We start from the raw sequence: 18,802 nt of genomic DNA on the forward strand, positions 1-18,802 counted from the left end.
CCACTACTGTAGAGGACCTCACTTTGTGTATTTTCGATCAGAGCTCAGCAATAAAAAGTTCACTTCAATTTTCAACCATCCAGATTAACTCTCACCAACCAGCAAGGAATTAGCAAGTTAATGAGACTTAGACATTTGCTCCTAAGACCCTAAAGAATTTATGTCCTAATTTGCAAACATTTGTTATGCACGTCTTTCCAAGGCTTCTTAGAAATGGATGTGAGGTTAGTATAAATCAGGGGCGTCAAACTCGATTTCATTGAGGGCTACATCAGTGTTGTGTTTGACCTCGGGGGTGTGGGTAGGGGTGTGGCCAGGGTGAGTGTAGGAGCCTGGATAGCTCAACAGACAGAGCTCTGTAATTTAACATCAGCTGTCTGCAATTAAAGTAAGATCCAATCTTGCCAGGCTCAAGGTTGACTCAGCCTTCCATCCTTTCAAAGGTAGGTGAAATGAGGACCCAGATTGTGGGAGCAATAAGATGACTTTGTATAAATATACAAAAGTATGAAGGCTATTGCTTAACGCACTGTAAGCCGCCCTGAGTCTTCGGAGAAGGGCAGCATATAAATCAAATTAAAAAAAAACAAAAAACATAACTTGTGTCGGGGGCACCTTTGGTGGCCCGAGCGCTCTGCCAGCAAAAACGGGCTCCTGAGCCCCGTTTTCAGCTGCAACGGCCTCCTGCAACCCTCTGCCAGCAAAAACAGAGCTCAGGAGCTCCGTATTCACTGGCAGAGGCACCACGGGCCAGTCATTTGCTGTTTCCAGAGCGGCCCCATGGGCCAGATCCAGGGGTGGGCTGCTGGGGGTTCGCAGGAGTTCGGGAGAACCTCTAGCTAAGATTCTGTGCAGTTCGGAGAACCCCCAAATCCCACTCCTGGCTGGCCCCACCCACCCTACCCCTCCCCTCCCAGGAGTCCCCATGCAGCCCATTTTGGATGCAGGTAAGTGCAGGCCACGCGCAGAGGCTTGGGGAGGGTGAAAAGAGCCTGTAGTACAGTGGACTAAAGCACTGTTATTAACAGATTAACATCTGCTGCTTGCAATTACTGCAAGTTCAAATCTCTCCAAGGCTCAAGGTTGACTCAGCCTTCCATCCTTTCAAAGGTAGGTGAAATGAGGACCCAGTTTGTGGGGGCAATAAGATGACTTTGTATAAATATACAAAAGTATGAAGGCTATCGCTTAACGCACTGTAAGCCGCCCTGAGTCTCCAGAGAAGGGCGGCATATAAATTAAAGCAAAAAAAAAAAACAGGCCCATTTCCAGCCTCCAGAGGGCCTCTGGAGCCTGGGGAGGCCGTTTTTGCCCTCCTGGAGACTCAAGGAAAGCCTCCGGAGTCTGGGGAGGGCAAAAATGCCCCGCCCCCCACGGTGCAGGAAGCCAACTAGGCCACGCCCACCCAGCAACCGGGCAGAGAACTCCTTGCTAAAATTTTTGAAGCCCACCCCTGGCCAGATCTAAGCACCTTGCGGGCCGGATCTAGCCTGCGGGCCTTGAGTTTGACACCCTGGTATAGATGATCTTCTTTATGTCCCATATATTGCTTTATATATGGGACATAAAGCATAGCAATATATGGGACATAATATATTTCTTGTTTTTCAACCTTAGCCACTTTGAAATATATGGAGTCAAATATATATCAATTTCCAGGATTCCCCAGCCAGTGTGGCTGGCTGGGGAACCTTGGGAGTTGAAGTCCACATTATCTTGAAGTTGCCAAGGTTGGGGAACGTTTTAAGGTGACCCTGTGTTTATTACATTTTGTGTCTTTTCACACCCTTGAAAATAGGTGCTAGGAAAGATTTCCAATTACAGATTTCAGTTCAGTTAACTCTCTGGTGCAAATGTCTATGGAGATTCTCAGTCACCCAGGTCATGTTTGTGCCAAAGGTGCTTTTTCAAGAGGCAACTTGGACTTTCTGGTTTTTCTTTGAAGACATTTCGCTTCTCATCCAAGAAGCTTCTTCAGCTCTGCTTCTTCAAAGCGTCTTCAAAGGAAAAACAGAAAGTCCCGTCCAGTGGTGAAATCTAAAATTTGTTACTACCAGTTCTGTGGGCGTGGCTTGGTGGGGGTGGTGGGGGTAAAAGAGCCTTGGTAGCACAGTAGACGAATGCACTGTTATTAACATCTGCTGCTTGCAATTACTGCAAGTTCATATCTCACCAGGCTCAAGGTTGACTCAGCCTTCCATCCTTTCAAAGGTAGATAAAATGAGGACCCAGATTGTGGGGGCAATAAGCTGATTTTGTATAAATATACAAAAGTATGAAGGATATTGCTTAATGCATTGTAAGCCGCCCTGAGTCTCCGGAGAAGGGCGGCATATAAATTAAAGCAAAAAAAAAAAAAAATGTGACTGGGTGGGCGTGGCCAATTTTTTTTTTTACTTTTAAAACCATTTTTTCTACATTTTTTCGGCGAAGAGGTTGTAAAAAAATGCTTTCAAAAGGCTCTGACGATCCCAGCTGAGTTGCCTGATCGGCAGAGACTTTTTTTCTTTTAAATGCCTCTGATGATCCAAGCTGAGTTGCCTGATCGTTAGAGGCATTTAAAAGAAAAAAAGGGTTTTTTTCTTTTAAAAGCCTTTGATGATCCCAGCTGAGCCGCGCGATCATCAGAGGCTTTTTTTTTTTACTTTTAAAAGCATTTTTTCTGCCAAAGAGATTGTAGAAAAAATGCTTTTAAAAGTAAAAAAAAAAAAGCTTCTGATGATTGTGTGTCTCAGCTGGGCATGGGGGTGGGAGGGCAGGGATTTTTGCTACCGGTTCTCCGAACCACCTGCATCCATCGCTACCGGATCGGGTGATCCGGTCCGAACCGGGAACATTTCACCCCTGGTCCAGTCGCTTCTTGAAAAAGCACCTTTGGGTCTCTTGTGAAAAATAAAACTTTTTTTAAAGCATGTAAATTAATTGCCTTAAATTTGTGGTGTGGTGAATAACATGCAATAGGATTGGGGAGATTCAGTTTTCAGTCTGTTCTCAACCATGAAAATGTCTGGATGACGTATTACTTTCCCAGCTCAACTTAATTTTCAGGGTTATTGTAGGAAAAATGGAGAAGGGAGTGCTGTTGTATGCTAGTTCAAGCTTCTGCAATGTATGAATCTAATAAATTATGCTGAATGGGTGGTGTGCCATAAAATACCTTTTTTGTTCTTGTTTTGCTATAGGTTACTTGCTTGGTATTTTATGAAGTATAATGATTCCTTGGCACCTGGTTAGTGTTTGGTATCCGCCCAAGTTATGGAGAATTAATGTAATCACTCAGACAATTATTCAAGAAGTATTCTGTTACTTGCAAATTACATTTATATCCAAACCTTTCTAAGAATTTAAGGTGGTGTATATGATTCTCCTAATGGGAGAAACATTTTCTGAATATTTTAAGCTTGAAATACTGTAGTAAACTTTAATGTTCCGGGCTGAAAATATAATAACCTCCAGATTTTGATCTTTGTCCTGGGTTTGGAACAAACTTAAGGCATGTTGTACGGTACTATATTACTTTAAGTGCTCCTCTGATTTAGCATTTTGCTTTTAAAAGACATTATTTATTCCAAGCCACAATGTCCTGGAAAATGCATTACTCAACAAAACAGCCGCCCCAAATTGCTCTGGATAAGTTACCAGTTCATATTTGTAACAATATCGTTTTCAGGCATACTTTTTCGTATGCTGTGTCAAATGCAACTATATAGATATATATATATACTGTACAGCTGCATGAGTTTGCATGCTGTATGGCTGGGTTGTTGAGCTTTCAGCTTATCATGCCCTCGTCACCTCTCGTCTGGACTACTGCAATGCTCCCCTTGAGGTGCACTCAGAGGCTCCAACTGGCACAGAGTGCGGCCGCGCGGGTGATTATGGGAGCGACGTGGAGTTCCCATGTAACACCTCTCCTGCGCGAGCTGCACTGGCTCCCGGTGGTCTTCCGAGTGCGCTTCAAGGTTCCGGTTATCACCTTTAAAGCGCTCCATGGCTTAGGACCTGGTTATCTACGGGACCGCCTGCTACCACCAATAGCCTCCCACCGGCCAGTACGCTCTCATAGAGAGGGGCTCCTCCGGGTGCCGTCGGCCAAACAATGTCGACTGGCGGCCCCTAGGGGGAGAGCCTTCTCTGTGGGGGCACCTACGATCTGGAACGAGCTCCCCCCGGAGATACGGAGGATCCCGGATCTGCGCACCTTCCGTCGCGCGCTTAAGACTTTTTTATTCCATCAAGCTGGCCTGGCCTAAATCTTCTCCCCTTTTTGAATGTAAATTTTAATTTGTTTTAAATTATGGGGTATTTTAAATTCAGCCAAATTATTTAATTCGTTTTTAATTTATTTTAAATTTTTGTATTTATGTGTTTTATCTTGTGGCTGTTCACCACCCTGAGTCCTTCGGGAAATGGGCGGTATAGAAATTTAATAAAATAAATCAAATAAATCAAATAAATCAAATGTGAAGCTGTGTTGCATTGTTTGTTGACCTTTGCCGACTAGTGTCACACACAAGAAATTACCCACTATACACGGGGCACTAGGAAGTTCAAAATAAGCCAGAAAATTTGTTGTTCTTAGATTATATTGAAATACCAGGCTCTCTTTCACTGCTGTAATTAAACTACTGGATTAGAGCAAAGAGAGGTCAGGTTCTAAGCAAGCCTTGGTCATTGAACCTCACTGAATGACTATGGGGTGGTTAAAAGGGTAAAGGTTCCCCTTGCACATATGTGCTAGTCGTTCCCGACTCTAGGGGGCGGTGCTCATCTCCGTTTCAAAGCCGAAGAGCCAGCGCTGTCCGAAGACGTCTCCGTGGTCATGTGGCCGGCATGACTCAACACCAAAGGCGCACGGAACGCTGTTCCCTTCCCACCAAAGGTGGTCCCTATTTTTCTACTTGCATTTTTTCCTTGCTTTCGAACTGCTAGGTTGGCAGAAGCTGGGACAAGTAATGGGAGCTCACCCCGTTACGCGGCACTAAGGATTTGAACCAGTAGTGGGATTCAAATTCTGGCGCTACTGGTTTGCTATTGGGAGCGCGTGGGAGCGCACGCTAGCTTTGCGAGCGTGTGCTGGTTCTGCACATGCGCAGAGCATTTTTGATGACGTCTGGGCGGGTGGGTGGAGCCTCCCGTCACCACCGCTACTGGTTCACCCCACCCACCTTTCGATCAACAAGTTCAGCATCTTAGCCACTGAGCCACCTCGTGGTTTGAGAAGTTTGAGAAGTGGTTTGAGAAGGTGGTTACTCTTTCTCAAACCAGCCTACCTGATAAGGATGTTGTGGAGAAAAATATAGGAGTGTGATCTTATTGTTCCTGATGACTGTTTTGTTTGGAATTAATTCCTCCTGAATATTTTATTCAAATTATTTCCTGAGCTGTTTTAGCTAAATGATCCATTGGAAGCATTTAATATACTAGAAGAGTCCAGTAGATTGATCATAATTTTTTTTGGGGGGGAGAAAGAATCTACCGGTAAGCCAGATCATAATCACTCCTTTTTGAATGAAGTCAGTTTTGAAGCGTGAGAACATAGAGACTGAACTTGAGACGAAGTTTGTCGTCAATGGCCAACCTATATCCAGAGCATGGAGAACTTTCCCCTATATTATTAAAAGCTAATGATCTTTTATCTATAATATACATTTATATCTGTAATCTCTTTTGCCAAGCTTTTAAAAGCAGCAATCATTTTAGCCTTTTAAAAAACACACCGCCAGTTCAAATCAACTAGAATGAAGTAACTTATTTCAGCCGAAAGGTAGAACTTGCAAATTTTTAGGACTATTGCCTTACTCTGGCTGCGAAGGTCTGTCTTTTCCAGTCTTTAGCATAGCAAAAGGTAATGTTTCCTCTGCCCAGTCATGTCTGATTCCAAGGGGCGGCGTTTATCTCGGTTTCCTAGCTGAGGAAGCCAGTGTTGTCTGAAGACTCTTTCCATGGTCATGTGGTGGCATGGCTATATGCCAAAGTACACGGAACAGTTTCCACCAAACTATTTTTCAAAAATGAATTTTTCAGAATATAAGACACACTCCCCCCCCCCCCAAAGAGGGTGAATATTTGGGTGCATCTTATACACTGAATGTAGCCCTACCCATGAGGCCAAAATTGAGAGGCAGAGGTGGTGATGATCTGTGACAAATCCTACAGCCTGGAACAGCTGATTGGGGGTATTCTGGGAGGCCGATCCACCCGCCAATCAGCTGCCTGTGCTGAATCAGGCTGCAATAATATGCTGAAGCTGACCTGGCTGTTCGCTATTTTTTTTTTTTTTTTTTTTTTTTTAATTTGATTTATATGCCGCCCTTCTCCGAAGACTCAGGGCGGCTTACAATGTGCTCAGCAATAGCCTTCATCCTTTTGTATATTTATACAAAGTCAGCTTATTGCCCCCACAACTGGGTCCTCATTTCACCTACCTTAGAAAGGATGGAAGGCTGAGTCAACCTTGAGCCTTGGCGAGATTCGAACCCTGCAGTAATTGCAGGCAGCTGGTCTTAATAAGCTTAATAACAGGGTGCTTTAAACCCCTGTACCACCAAGGCTCTTTTTGCTGCAAGGACGTGTCAGTTTGCAGCAGCAATCACATCCAGAAAGCACACACAAGTAACTGATTCAGCAGGATTCAATGACTTCTCTTTATATATAACATAACACATGAAATAAATATACAATACCAAAAGCAGGTTTTCCAATGTGGTAGTAAATACAAGCAAAACACAAGCAGAGGAGAGTGTTTCAGTTTCAGAACAGCATGCAGCTTTAGTACAGAACGCTTGAGCTAAGCCACGCCCAGGCTCCTTGCCATCTCCTTGTTGCTCACACAGCAAATACTGTTTCAGTTTCCAAACAGCCCTCAACTCTCACACACTGACAGGACACTAGCCAGATGACTACCGATGGATGTTGGTAGGCAGAGGCATAATCTTATTTTCCGCCCCAAAAACTAAGGTGTGCCTTATACTCTGGAGCATCTTATACTCCAAAAAATATGGTACATTTGCATGCTTTCCAACTGCTAGGTTGGCAGGAGCTGGGGCAAAAACAGGACCCCGTCAAGTGGTGTTTGGGTCTTGAACTGCCAACCTTCCAGTTAACAAGCCTAGCACCTCACCTTCTGGGCCACCGCATCTAGCGGTGTCGTCTTTTCCCACGAGAAGACATTCTTTAATAAAGCTATACATACATACAATTGAAGGTTGAGCCTTGAAGTTCTGAGCTGCTGTTTCTCCCCAGGGAAGCAGTTGAGCGAAGTATGATAATCAGACGAGGATTGAGTTGTTTTAGGTAAGTGAAAGAAAATCCTACTGATGAAGAACTGTCAGTTGTTACAAAGGCATGAGACATCGATTTAATATTTGCTTATAGGAAAAAAAAAAAAGGTGCTACCAATATTTCAATCTGGGCTTTCATATCAGAAAAACACACCTGAAAGCTCACTAGTAAGCATGATTCATTTTTTCTGATATTAAAAATAACCAAACAGAGAAGGATTTAGGGGCCAGAGTTTGAGTCAAGGTATCAATTTATTTCAGAACTAATCTTGAAAAAGATTCAGAAGTCAGGAAATGGTTGATTCTGAGAAACCTTCCCCCCCCCCAAAATATGAAAAGTAAAACGACAACTGAAATGCAGTTAAAAACCAGCTTTATTGTTACAACCAATTTTGAATTATTTACATAATATAAATCTCTTTGCAAGATACATTCCTTCATTGAAATCAATGATAAAAGGCCTTAATATAGAGCTTCAACAATGCTTAGCTAAAAAAAAAAAGTTCACTCCAGTACAAGCCAATGAACAGAAAGCACAATTTTTAGTTCCATTCATAACATACAGATTAGGGATTTTTCTTCTCCCTTTCATTGGACAGGCAACCCTTCACAGGACAAGACTGACTCAACAAACAAAAGATTTAAAATGCAAGGAGAGAAGAGAGAGCCAAAGGGGTGGTCTGCTCCTATATGCTGTTGTTGTCATTGTCACACATGGATGGTCAGCCTTAAGAAATGAATCCTTGTAAATGCAAAGTTTTTAATTACCCCAAGATGTTAAAAAATATTTTACCCCGCTGACACAATTTACAATTAAGGATAAGGCTTCTTATGCAACTAGGATCCACCTCTGAAAATAAACAGGATATATCAGAAACACAAGAAGCTTTAACCGTACTGAAATTAATTAAGCCCAGTAGTAATGTTGCCGCTCCTTGTGACCGATATTTTTAATCGGTATTTTCTCAGTGGAGCCACTGTGTTTGCTGGTCTGCGTTAGTATTTGTCTTCAAACTGCAAGAGTTGCTTTTGCTGTCATTTATAATTTATACAGCACTTTCCGTCAGCAAAGGCTTACAAGTCATTTAAGTGCTTATTTATTATCTCAATCAACCTATTAATTAGCACTTACAGTATGGAGACAGAGAGCCAAGCCGAAAAGAACGTGCTCCAGATTGGCCACCATACTTCAACTGGGTTTCAGGACATTGTCAAAATGGCAGGCTCCCCCAAAAGGCTTAAGATTTTTTTTACATATATATCCTAAAACAACACAAATATCAATTCATCATTTAAAGCACATCGGATATCAATGTATTCTACTATATGAAGATCTTATATAGCAATATTTCAATAGCAAAACCAAAGTAAGTGCCTTCATCTTTGGAGAATGGGCAGGGGGAAATTTTTAACTTTGCTGGAAAAAATCACCAGAATCAGAATTTGTTTTCTGCTCATTTATTTCAAACAGGCATGGACTTGGCAATTCATCACTATGCCACTATTTATTAATTTTGCAAATAAAAACATCAACTTTTCTTAGCATTGTTATATGCAAATAATTCTTATGGATCTTCTCTTTCCCCGCCCCCGACCCCCTTCCCAGTCTGCATACAGCATTAACTGCTAGGCACCATCGAGTGTTACAGGGCTGCACTACTTCAGGAAGTCTCTAGTTCAGTGTTTCTCAACCTTGGCAACTTTAAGACGTGTGGACTTTGAATGAATTCTGGAAGTTGAACTCCGCACAAGTTGCCAACTTTGAGAAATGCTGCTTTATTAATTTATCATCTATAATGATGCAGCTGTCGACAATTATTTGTCCATAATGGGATGCCCTATATGTGGCCAATCTAACTAAACAGAAACTGAATTCCAGGCCAGAAAAACTTTAGATTAAGTATTCATTTCAAGCCCTTGCAACTTTTGTGTGTGTGAAGGAAATTTTAAGAATCATAGGTAAATTAATTTTTAAAAAGTAGGCTCAACAGAATACAACTTTTCAAGAACATGTACCAGGACTAACAAGGACAAAGTTTCACTTTTAGGGGTAGGGTTTCTTTAAACCAAAAGGAAAATTAGGAGAAATTGAGAAAAACGTTCAATTTCATCAGTTCTACAGGCACCCTTGAATGCTTGCAACGTGAACAACCTTCAAGGGTGTCCACAAATCCTCTTGCTTCATGGGTACAAGTTTGTTTGGGGAATGTCAATGTATCAAGAGGGTGCAAATCCAGATTTTATGAAAAGCTCAGAATAAACTAGGAATAAAACTAAGTTCTTTTAAGCATGTCTTACTGAAATTTCTCAACTATGTTAAAGACTTGACTGTATCATTTGCTGCTGCAGCTTTATATTTGTGTACCTTTCATTTGCATGAGCTATTTTTCTATTTGCAAGAGTGGTGAATTCTATTTCTATTTCTCACATTTTGATGATGTTGTTGTTTAATATGCAGGAATTTGTACAAGGGTTTTTCAAAGCAAGAGTTACCTGTGCATGACCAGCCCAACTAGGAGTGGACCTTCATTATATCTCAGGAGAAAAAAATGTTTTTCTTCTAATTAGCCAACCTGCTTCCTACTAGAATGGATATTGTCACTTAAAAGCAATCGTTGTGCTAACTCATGTTTAAGATTGATTAGCTCTTCCAACGAAAACACATGAATACTAAGGCAGACACTACAAACACCATGAGAAAGACACCTTATGTAAGCTAATATACATCCTCAGGTACTGAACCCTATTGTTTTCCAACTGGGAATTCCCTTGAAGGCAGCCTATTTAACAAAAAGAGTTCAACAGATGTCAAGAACTGGATATTTGGTTTACATCCAAATTCTACAAAAAGGAACATACAACGAAAATACATAAATGCGAGGTACCATACAATTCACACTAATTTACAAATGGTTATTTACACTATTATATATACACAGTCAGACCCGGTTACCATAAATTGATTAGCTAATCCTTCTACAAAATTCACATTAAGAACCCTAGGCCGAGAGTTCAAAACAATGCCAATTTTCTTTTAAATCCGCCACCATTACACCAAGGAAGCTTCGATGTCTGAATCCATCGGGTAGGTTGATTAACCTGGTCTGATTGCCAGTGTGATGAAAAATTCACGCATTTCTGCTTTACAAAAGCTACTAGGCCACTATGGTCTGTAGGCTTATGTTTACAGTGTTGAGTGCTGTTTCTAGTAACTCCCTATTTTTCACTACATTTTACAACAATGTCACTAGTGATGGCATTAGGATCTTTTAGCTTAAAAGTACAGGCAACAGATTAGTTTGTTACCAAGTCACAGCCAGAATTACCTGAGGTTGTTTTCTAGAGCTCTGGAAAATAAAAGATTCAAGTACTTGAAAAATGAGAGCAAGCTGGAAAGTGTGACAAAGTCACCTCAAAAATCCAAAACAGGAATAAAAAAGCGGAGAGCAGAAAATGGCAGCTTCTGAAATAACAAAATGTAACTACATTAAGCTACATGTACTATTCTTTAAGGTAAATGGACATTTTCTCTTAAGATGACTTAAAACCACTAATTATTTTTATACATCTTCAATGTATTCAGAAACACACTGTGCTGGAAAATGTTCAATCTAACACCATTCCGGCAAAAATGGAAACATGATTGAAATCCAGCCACTTTGGAGACTAAGCCAAAATACATCTCTTCTAAAGAGCTCATTATTTTTTTTACGGAAAAACTTTTAATTGGTTCATATTAAGCTCAGTTGAAATGTAATAAAAGTTTATCAATATTTGCAGATTCATCCAGTGAGGCGCATTCTTCTCTATCCAGCTTAACAGAGGAGCTGAACCATCATACTTTGGATATCATTTTTTATGTAACAAAAGTAAGGGAGATGATAATAACCATTATAATGATGAACTAAAATAACCTTTCCAAGTATTACTAAGCCTTAAGCTTTAAGCCTTGCCAGGGTAGGAAGAAAAAAAACCTAGCTTGAAAAGTAACTTTTACTTTTTTCCAACAATCTATAAAGGTTTAATTAGAGAGTATTTTGAGCAAAGCAGTTCTAGGCTTTTGAAAATTAAATTAAACTGAATTCTGCCTAATTCCCAAGGGCCTCACCATAAAATGGCATTAAAGAATATGTAAAATGAATACAGAGACATAAAAAGGAGCTGTTTTCTTATTTTCTAGAGCTCGAGCAACACCCTTTTACCTGATAAATTACAAGTTTTCTTTAATAATTGGCTCAACACTGATCATCAAGAGAAGCTGCCCAATTTATGTACAACTGTGGTAAGAGCTGAAATGTATCTTAAAAGTAAAACTACTCTTCTCCATGTGAAAGTTTTAAGTATGAGTAGAATATAATTCCTGTTACCTTACTGATAACCTGGAACCTCAGAACCACGCAATTATGTTCATCACACCCATTCAGCATCACACTGGGGAAAACTGACCACAGAATACAGATTGTACCCTACTTTTTCTAAACTAATTTCATTGCTGAATAACGGGACGTTTGAGGTTCCACTATTCTAATTTGGGGCATTTAAAGACAATAGTTTTAGAAATATCTCCAAATATATCTTGTCATGTTTTTATTTCTGTAAACAGATGTTGTCAGATCAAGTCAGATTTTTTTTTTAGCCAATGTTTATTTTACAGAGTCCTATAAAATATTTCTGAATAAATATTTTACTGAGTCTGGGCAACAGGTTCCCCACTTCATCCCTGTTTAAGGTATATTTGCCTTTACACATAATGCATATGAACACACAGACTTCGCATATATGGGCACTTAAGTGACCAAAATGTACAAAAAAAAAAAAAAAGACCAACAGAAACTATTATTGAACTTAATGTCGCGACTTTCAAAGTTTAACGCAACTTCCCCATTCTTAAACACACATACTCTCACACATACACTAGCTAAGTAAACATTGTTTCATTTCACATTTTTTGAAATTTCAACCATTCTTGGTAGGATGGCTTTTGAAAAAGAAGATTAAAATGTCCGTGACCAATTCTCATTCTTCAAATGCCACTACCGTTTACTAAAGAAAGGAGGACGAAGGAAGTGGAATCAAAGTAAGGAAGTCAACGAAGAATATTATGAACACTCACCAAGCCTAAAGAAATAAAAATTTAAGTGGTAAGCTTTTGCTCCCAATTATTACAGGACTGCTCAACGAAAACCCTCTTGGTTTTTACTACAGTTTCTAGCTAATATCTTTATCCCTAGATTATATAACAAAGTGTTCGAAGGTTTCAAAAAACTTGTTAGGGAGGAAATTACACAACACCTGGATGAGTGGTCATTTAAAGCTTACATTTCAGGATAAGATCCCTCTTCAAATTAAAAGCCGAGAGAGAATGGGTATCATTTCCTTAATGCAGTGAGCAGGCCTCCGCAAAGTTTTTGCTTCCACTATATACAATCCACGCCTCCCCCCTATACAGCAGCTTGCTAGAATTGAGAGAAACAAGAGAATGAAAATTATTTTGTTCCACCCTGATATAATCTCCAGTCAGCACCAGTGGCTTGAGTACAAACTGGGATCTGTTGTTGTGTAGATTCCATGTGGTTCACGGTTAAACAACTGAATGTTGTACCAATCTGAGATGTAAAAAAGTTTACAGGATGATCGCCTGCACCCGCTCCCTTAAGGAGGACCGATAAACAGCAGCAACGGAATGTTAAACTCATAATAAATAATTCATGTCTCACATTAAAAAAAAAAAACAAGAAAAAGGTTTAAATTTTCTCTCCTTGTGTTTCAGAAATCCATTAGCTTCTAATCCTTCCACAATATCAGAAAAGACCTTCATTTGAAGTTACCATTGAAAGATTGTTATTTAGAGGCAATGAAAAGCAATAAAAAAAGAAGAAGAAGAAGGAATAATACAAATGTAGAGCTTTTCCTATTATGTACTCATGACAAAAACAGTAAGGAATCTTCTCAACAGGCGGGTAACCAAGTTCTCAAATTCTACTCAGGAAGTTTTAATGCCATTACTTCATTCTTCATTTTGAAGTACTGATTGAAGCGAACAACTGCATACCTATGTGAGCAAACAAAAGCATTCGGTGAAATATGATTTTGGGTGCAGTTTTCCATGAATCACAATATTTAACTTTTATACACACTTATTTTTAGTTTTTCCTGCCATCTAGTGGTTATGTAATGTTTTTGTAAAAATTGTCAGAGATATGCAGATAGCTTTTCCAACTTTTTAAAATACATGTGGGCCAGATTATATGATATGGTAGCAGATTAAGGTTATTTTTCCAGACATTTCAATCTAGTCCCAGGTCAGCTTGATTAGCAAATCTAACCCATTCAGTATTTATGTTTTGATTTCATGTAGCCAAAAATATTGATATTTATAAGCAGCATGCTTACCAAACCTTAATAAGGTTAGGATCATGGTTCCAGTAATCAATGCATATATCGGGACTTCAATTCCCATGTCACTTCAGCCAATGTGGCACATAATCATGCTGGCTGGGGTATTATGGGAATTCAAATAACACATCTAAGGGATACCAAGTTAGGAAAGGTTCATGCATTGAATTTACAGGAAAAAGAAGCATGAAAATTGGACAATTCCTGCATTCTCGCTCTCTTTAATCTATTTAAATTAATTTAATTCAAAATGATTTAAATTAGACTCCACTTGTTCAGTTATAATGGGTTTTTAAACATTTTAGAAGTTAATTTGGTTGAGCTGCAATTCTCTGAGAGGGGATAAAAATAGTTTGTATTCATAAATCATTAGCACTTGATCACAAGCAGCTATTCATCACACTTTTGAATAAATGAAATTTTAATACTTATAATCAAAGAAGCAGCTCTTATGCTTTACTATTTTAGTTTTACGCAACTATCCTGACCAAAAAAATTGTATCAATAAAAATCTATTTCACAGTCAGTTATGATTATTTCAAATGTAAAGATCTGTACCTTAAACCAAAAAATGTTTACAAAAATATTACTTGAAAGATGAAGCCAATTCATTTTAATATAAAATCCTATGAATACAGAATATTTTATATACTAACATAAGGTGACTCTGTTAATTACTTACCCTAGGAAATCGAAGTCAATAGTGGAGTATTTGGCTTGAATTAGGGCCCACAATCCCCAGAAGAAATGAGAGGCCTGCAGAGGAAGACAAATAAACTAGTCAGAATGGTTTTGTTTTCAGAGACTACTTAGAAAAAGCAATGCAAAATAACGAATGCTCATACTATGATGTTACTATTGCATTCCACAGTATTTGAGTTTATGGCGATTTGAGTTTATGGTAATTTTAGCCAACAAACTTCTAAGGCCAAGATTTATAACAGTCTTCCCCAAATTCAATTCGCACAGACAACCTCAAATTCTAAAGGCTCCAATTTTACTATACTTTTGTTTCATTTGAAGAAGGATCTAAGACTTCTACAAAGAAAAAAATACAATTAAACAGAAGACTCAAAAACATTTGTTCATTTCTTTATTGAAGAAAATCATCTAAACTTACATATCTGTGGGGGGGCAAACGTATGTGAACCTCTAGGATTATCAGTTTATTTGAACAGGAAATTACAGCCAAGTGTTTCAATCTATGGGAGGATAATCAGGTGCAACTGTAGGAAGTCCTGCCTTACGGGTGGAGTTAGAGGCAGTCCCTTACCTGCTCAGGGCTGGGAAGGACCAGGCCTGGAATGGCTTGGTGTGAATACGTGGCTAATGATCAGTAACATTCGCTTAACAAAACTACAGTTATTGCAATCACTAGGTCATGTGTTTATGTGACATCTTACTTTATGACTGCACTGTTAGTGACCAAAATTCCAGCCCAATTGTGGTTAAGTTGAGGTCTACCTATAAAAATTATGTTAAAGAGCCCAAAGGAAGTTCATGAAAGGAAGTCAAAGCTGCTGTGTAAGGAGGAATGGGTTAAATTCTTCTAAGATGATGTCCAATTTGATTGGAATTGGAATTCTTTATTGGCCAAGTGTGGTTGGACACACAAGGAATTTGTCTTTGGTGCATATGCTCTCAGTGTACATAAGGAGAATAACATACATTCATCAAGAATAAAAAGTTACAACACTTAGTGATAGTCCAGGTTACTAATAAGCTATCAAATCTTACTAGGAAACAAGTAAAAACAATATAAATTGAAAGATACAAGCACATGGTTATAGTAATAAGTGGGAAGAGGTAAATACTAGTAAGGAAGAATAACAGTAATACAGTCTTAGTAAATTATTTGACAGTGTTGTGGGAATTAGTTGTTAAGCAGAGTGATGGCATTTGGGGAAAAACTGTTCTTGTGTCTAGTTGTTCTGGTGTGCAGTGCTCTATAGCGTCGTTTTGAGGGTAGAAGTTGAAAGAATTTATGTCCAGGATGTGAGGGGTCTGTAAGATATTTTCACAGCCCTTTTTTTGACTCGTGCAGTATACAGGTCCTCCATGGAAGGCAGGTTGGTAGCCATTGTTTTTTCTGCAGTTCTAATTATCCTCTGAAGTCTGTGTCTGTCTTGTTGGGTTGCAGAGCCAAACCAGACAGTTGTGGATTATTTAATCAACAGACTTTGGAAATGTTTAATTGCAGTTATTGCTACACAAACTGCTACACCACTTACTGAAAACAAAAGCTTTTGCCCCACACAAACATGTAGCTTTGACCATTTTCAATAAGTAAGTGAATACATTTGATGTTTTTGACCAATTTAATTGGATTCTTTGCCTAGTTTTAAGGCCCGTGTGGAGAAGATATCACATTTTAGGTCATATTGATGCAGAAATATTGAAAATTCAAATGGGTTCACAAACTCCTAAGCAGCTCTGTATGCTAGCACTGGTAAATCATCTTCCCTAGGAGTATCTGCATCCTTTGGAAGGCCTACACACTCGTTCTGCTTCCCATTCAGCCACTTTGCTAGTGACCCACTGCTCAGATGGGGCCAGCTTTCAAAGTTGCTCAGTGAGTCGTGAAAAGGATGGATGGATTACCTCTTGAAGAGAGGTAATTTGTTTCTTCTAACACACTACGTAGAGCACCTCTTTAAAACACTTTGTAAAGCCCTCATAAATGTAAGACAAGAATGTATTTGTAACAATAAAACAGCTTTCAAGTAGCAGAAGATATTCAAGCACTTCCGAGTATAGGGAAATGGCCTTATTCCTATAGCACTTTACTGTACTAGCTATTTTTAAGCGAGTTTGCCATCTTGAGAGTTACAGCGTTTTGTGGCATATTTTACTTAATGGTATAGTTCAGTATGGAATTGCACGGTAGTCTTTGACTTACAACAGTGGGTCTAGTGACCGTTTGAAGTTATGACAACACTCACAAAAGTGACTGTTTTCCACACTTATAACCACTGCAGCATCCCCATGGTCCCATGATCAAAACTCAGGTGCTTGGCAATTGACATGCATTTATAACGGTTGCAGCGTCCCAAGGTCATGTGATCGCCTTTGTGGTCTTCTGACAAGCAAAGCCAAAGGGGAAGCCAGATTCACTTAACAACTGTTACTAACTCAACAACTTCAGTGATTCATTTAACAACTGTGGCAAGAAAGGTCATAAAATGGGGTACAATTCATTTTAACAAATGCCTCACTTAGCAACAGAAATTTTGGGCTCAATTGTGGTCATAAGTCAAGGACTACCTATAGAGTAGTCATCCTCTAATACCACCTATTTTATGAATAACTAAAAACATTTGTCTGAAATGATATAGGGCAGTGATGGCTAACCTTTTTGCCGTGTGCCAAACGCGGAGGGAGTGCGGGGGAGGGGGGGTCGCACATGCACGTACCCATGCCCATAATTCTATGCCCCCCTGCCCCCGCAATCTACCCCCCCGGCGCTCCACCCGCCTTTGGCACATGATGGCACGGTGGGCCTGGTAGGCCTGTTTTTTGCTCTTCCCAGTTGGGAAACGGGCCGTTTCCGACCTCTGGAGGGCCTCCGGGAGGGGTGGGGGTGGGAAAGGCAATTTTCACCCTCCACAGGCTCCTTGAAAGACTCTGGAGCCTGGGGAGAGTGAAAAATGGGCCTCCCCCGCCCCGGAGGCCCTCCGGAGGCCGGAAACGGCGTGTTTCCTGACTTCTGGTGGGCCCAGAAGGCCCGAAAATCAGCTGGCAGAGCTGAGTTTGTGTGCCCACCGATATGGCTTCACGTGCCACCTGTGGCATGTGTGCCATAGGTTCGCCATCATGGGTATAGGATTTCCTGTCTGAGCAAGGGGTTGGACTAGAAGACCTCCAAGGTTCCTTCCAACTCATTCTGTTTTTCTGTTATTCCAAAAAATTTGGTTCTGTGGTCTCACAATAATGGCAGAAAATAGAGGCTAGTTAGGAAGGTCCTTAGAAAACAAGCCAACATGGTTAGTACATGTGCATACTATGACCAGAATGGACAGGGTGGCACCTGATAAAGGCCTAGAAACTATTTTTCCCTCTGCAAATGAACAGTGTACAGATGGTAGTAAACAATTAAAACAGACCGATTCCTATTTTCTAAGGATACTTTGGTTTTGACTGGAAATAGGTGCTTTGGAACATATGGCAGTGTAAACACAATTGTCGGTGACAATCATTAAAGTAGCGGTGTTTGTATCCATACCCTGGAGCCTCACAGCAGCTGCACAGTCCTGGAGTCAGACACAGCTGCTTTAATGACCACGAAACAGATCCTGCCTTCAAGCTCCTGTGTACTCCTAAATTACTTCTTCCCAAACTGCACAATCCTACTTTATTTTATATATGCATACAATGCTGTAAAATGCTTCTGTGTTCTGTGGTGAAGAAAAGCAAATGAATTACTTTTAACTGCACTTATTTCGAGTCACCTGTGAATTCACACGTTATGCCCAGTGGAGGAGTCTGTTTGACATTTTCTAGAATTGTATGGCAGGATCTCGCTGCACCATGTAGCTAAATAGGACTCTTGCCTGAATTCATTATCTAAGAGTCACACAGGAGATCTGAAGGAATAGTGAAACCATCTGAGACAAATGTGGCAGGAAGATGTGCTGTCTTAATCCAAACGTAACGCTTGAGAAAATTGTGGTTATGGGTAATAATAAGTTGTCGTTCCCTGTAGCTTTGGTGCTTGACTAAGATGAGTCAGTAATAAACTATTTGCTTGGAAAAGAATAAGGTTGTATAAATCAACCAACGGGAGCGTCGCTCAAAGACTGCATATCTCAGGCAGGAAGGGAAGACTGAGCTTATGTGTCTGCCTACTGTAATTCAACTGGGAAAGGAGCTCAAGGTTGCTGATACGACCAATCACACTTGTGGAGCAAACATGCATCCAGAAGGGAGCATTTCTGTTCGGCAAGTTCATAGTAAAGTTTGACTGCTACCTCTAACCCATTTAGCAAGTTGTTTGCAGAAAGATCGCACTCTTTGGACAGACTTTTGAAAAGTCTGAAAAATCAGGATTTAAATGCTGGTACTGGTAAAAAAGTATTGTAGGATGATCACGATAAAAACAAAACTAAAACGGGCATGTAAGAAAT

At 40.0% G+C, this 18,802-nt stretch overlaps 1 protein-coding gene across 1 annotated transcript in view; it reads right to left on the bottom strand.

Moving 5' to 3' along the window:
- Positions 1 to 7,639: 7,639 nt before the first annotated feature.
- The window catches only part of ETNK1 (ethanolamine kinase 1), a 38,561-nt gene continuing 27,398 nt past the window's right edge, over positions 7,640 to 18,802 (bottom strand). Inside the window, exons 7-8 of the mRNA XM_070946711.1 lie at positions 14,362 to 14,435; positions 7,640 to 13,335 (exon numbers count right to left, since the gene is read on the bottom strand). Coding sequence (XP_070802812.1) covers positions 13,263 to 13,335; positions 14,362 to 14,435 — 147 coding nt within the window. The 3' untranslated portion in view covers positions 7,640 to 13,262. The remainder of the gene's footprint in view (positions 13,336 to 14,361; positions 14,436 to 18,802) is intronic.

This window comes from Pituophis catenifer, unplaced genomic scaffold (assembly GCF_029215685.1).
Source record: "Pituophis catenifer annectens isolate HBS135680 unplaced genomic scaffold, rPitCat1.0.hap2 SCAF_7, whole genome shotgun sequence".
Lineage (NCBI taxonomy): Eukaryota > Metazoa > Chordata > Lepidosauria > Squamata > Colubridae > Pituophis > Pituophis catenifer.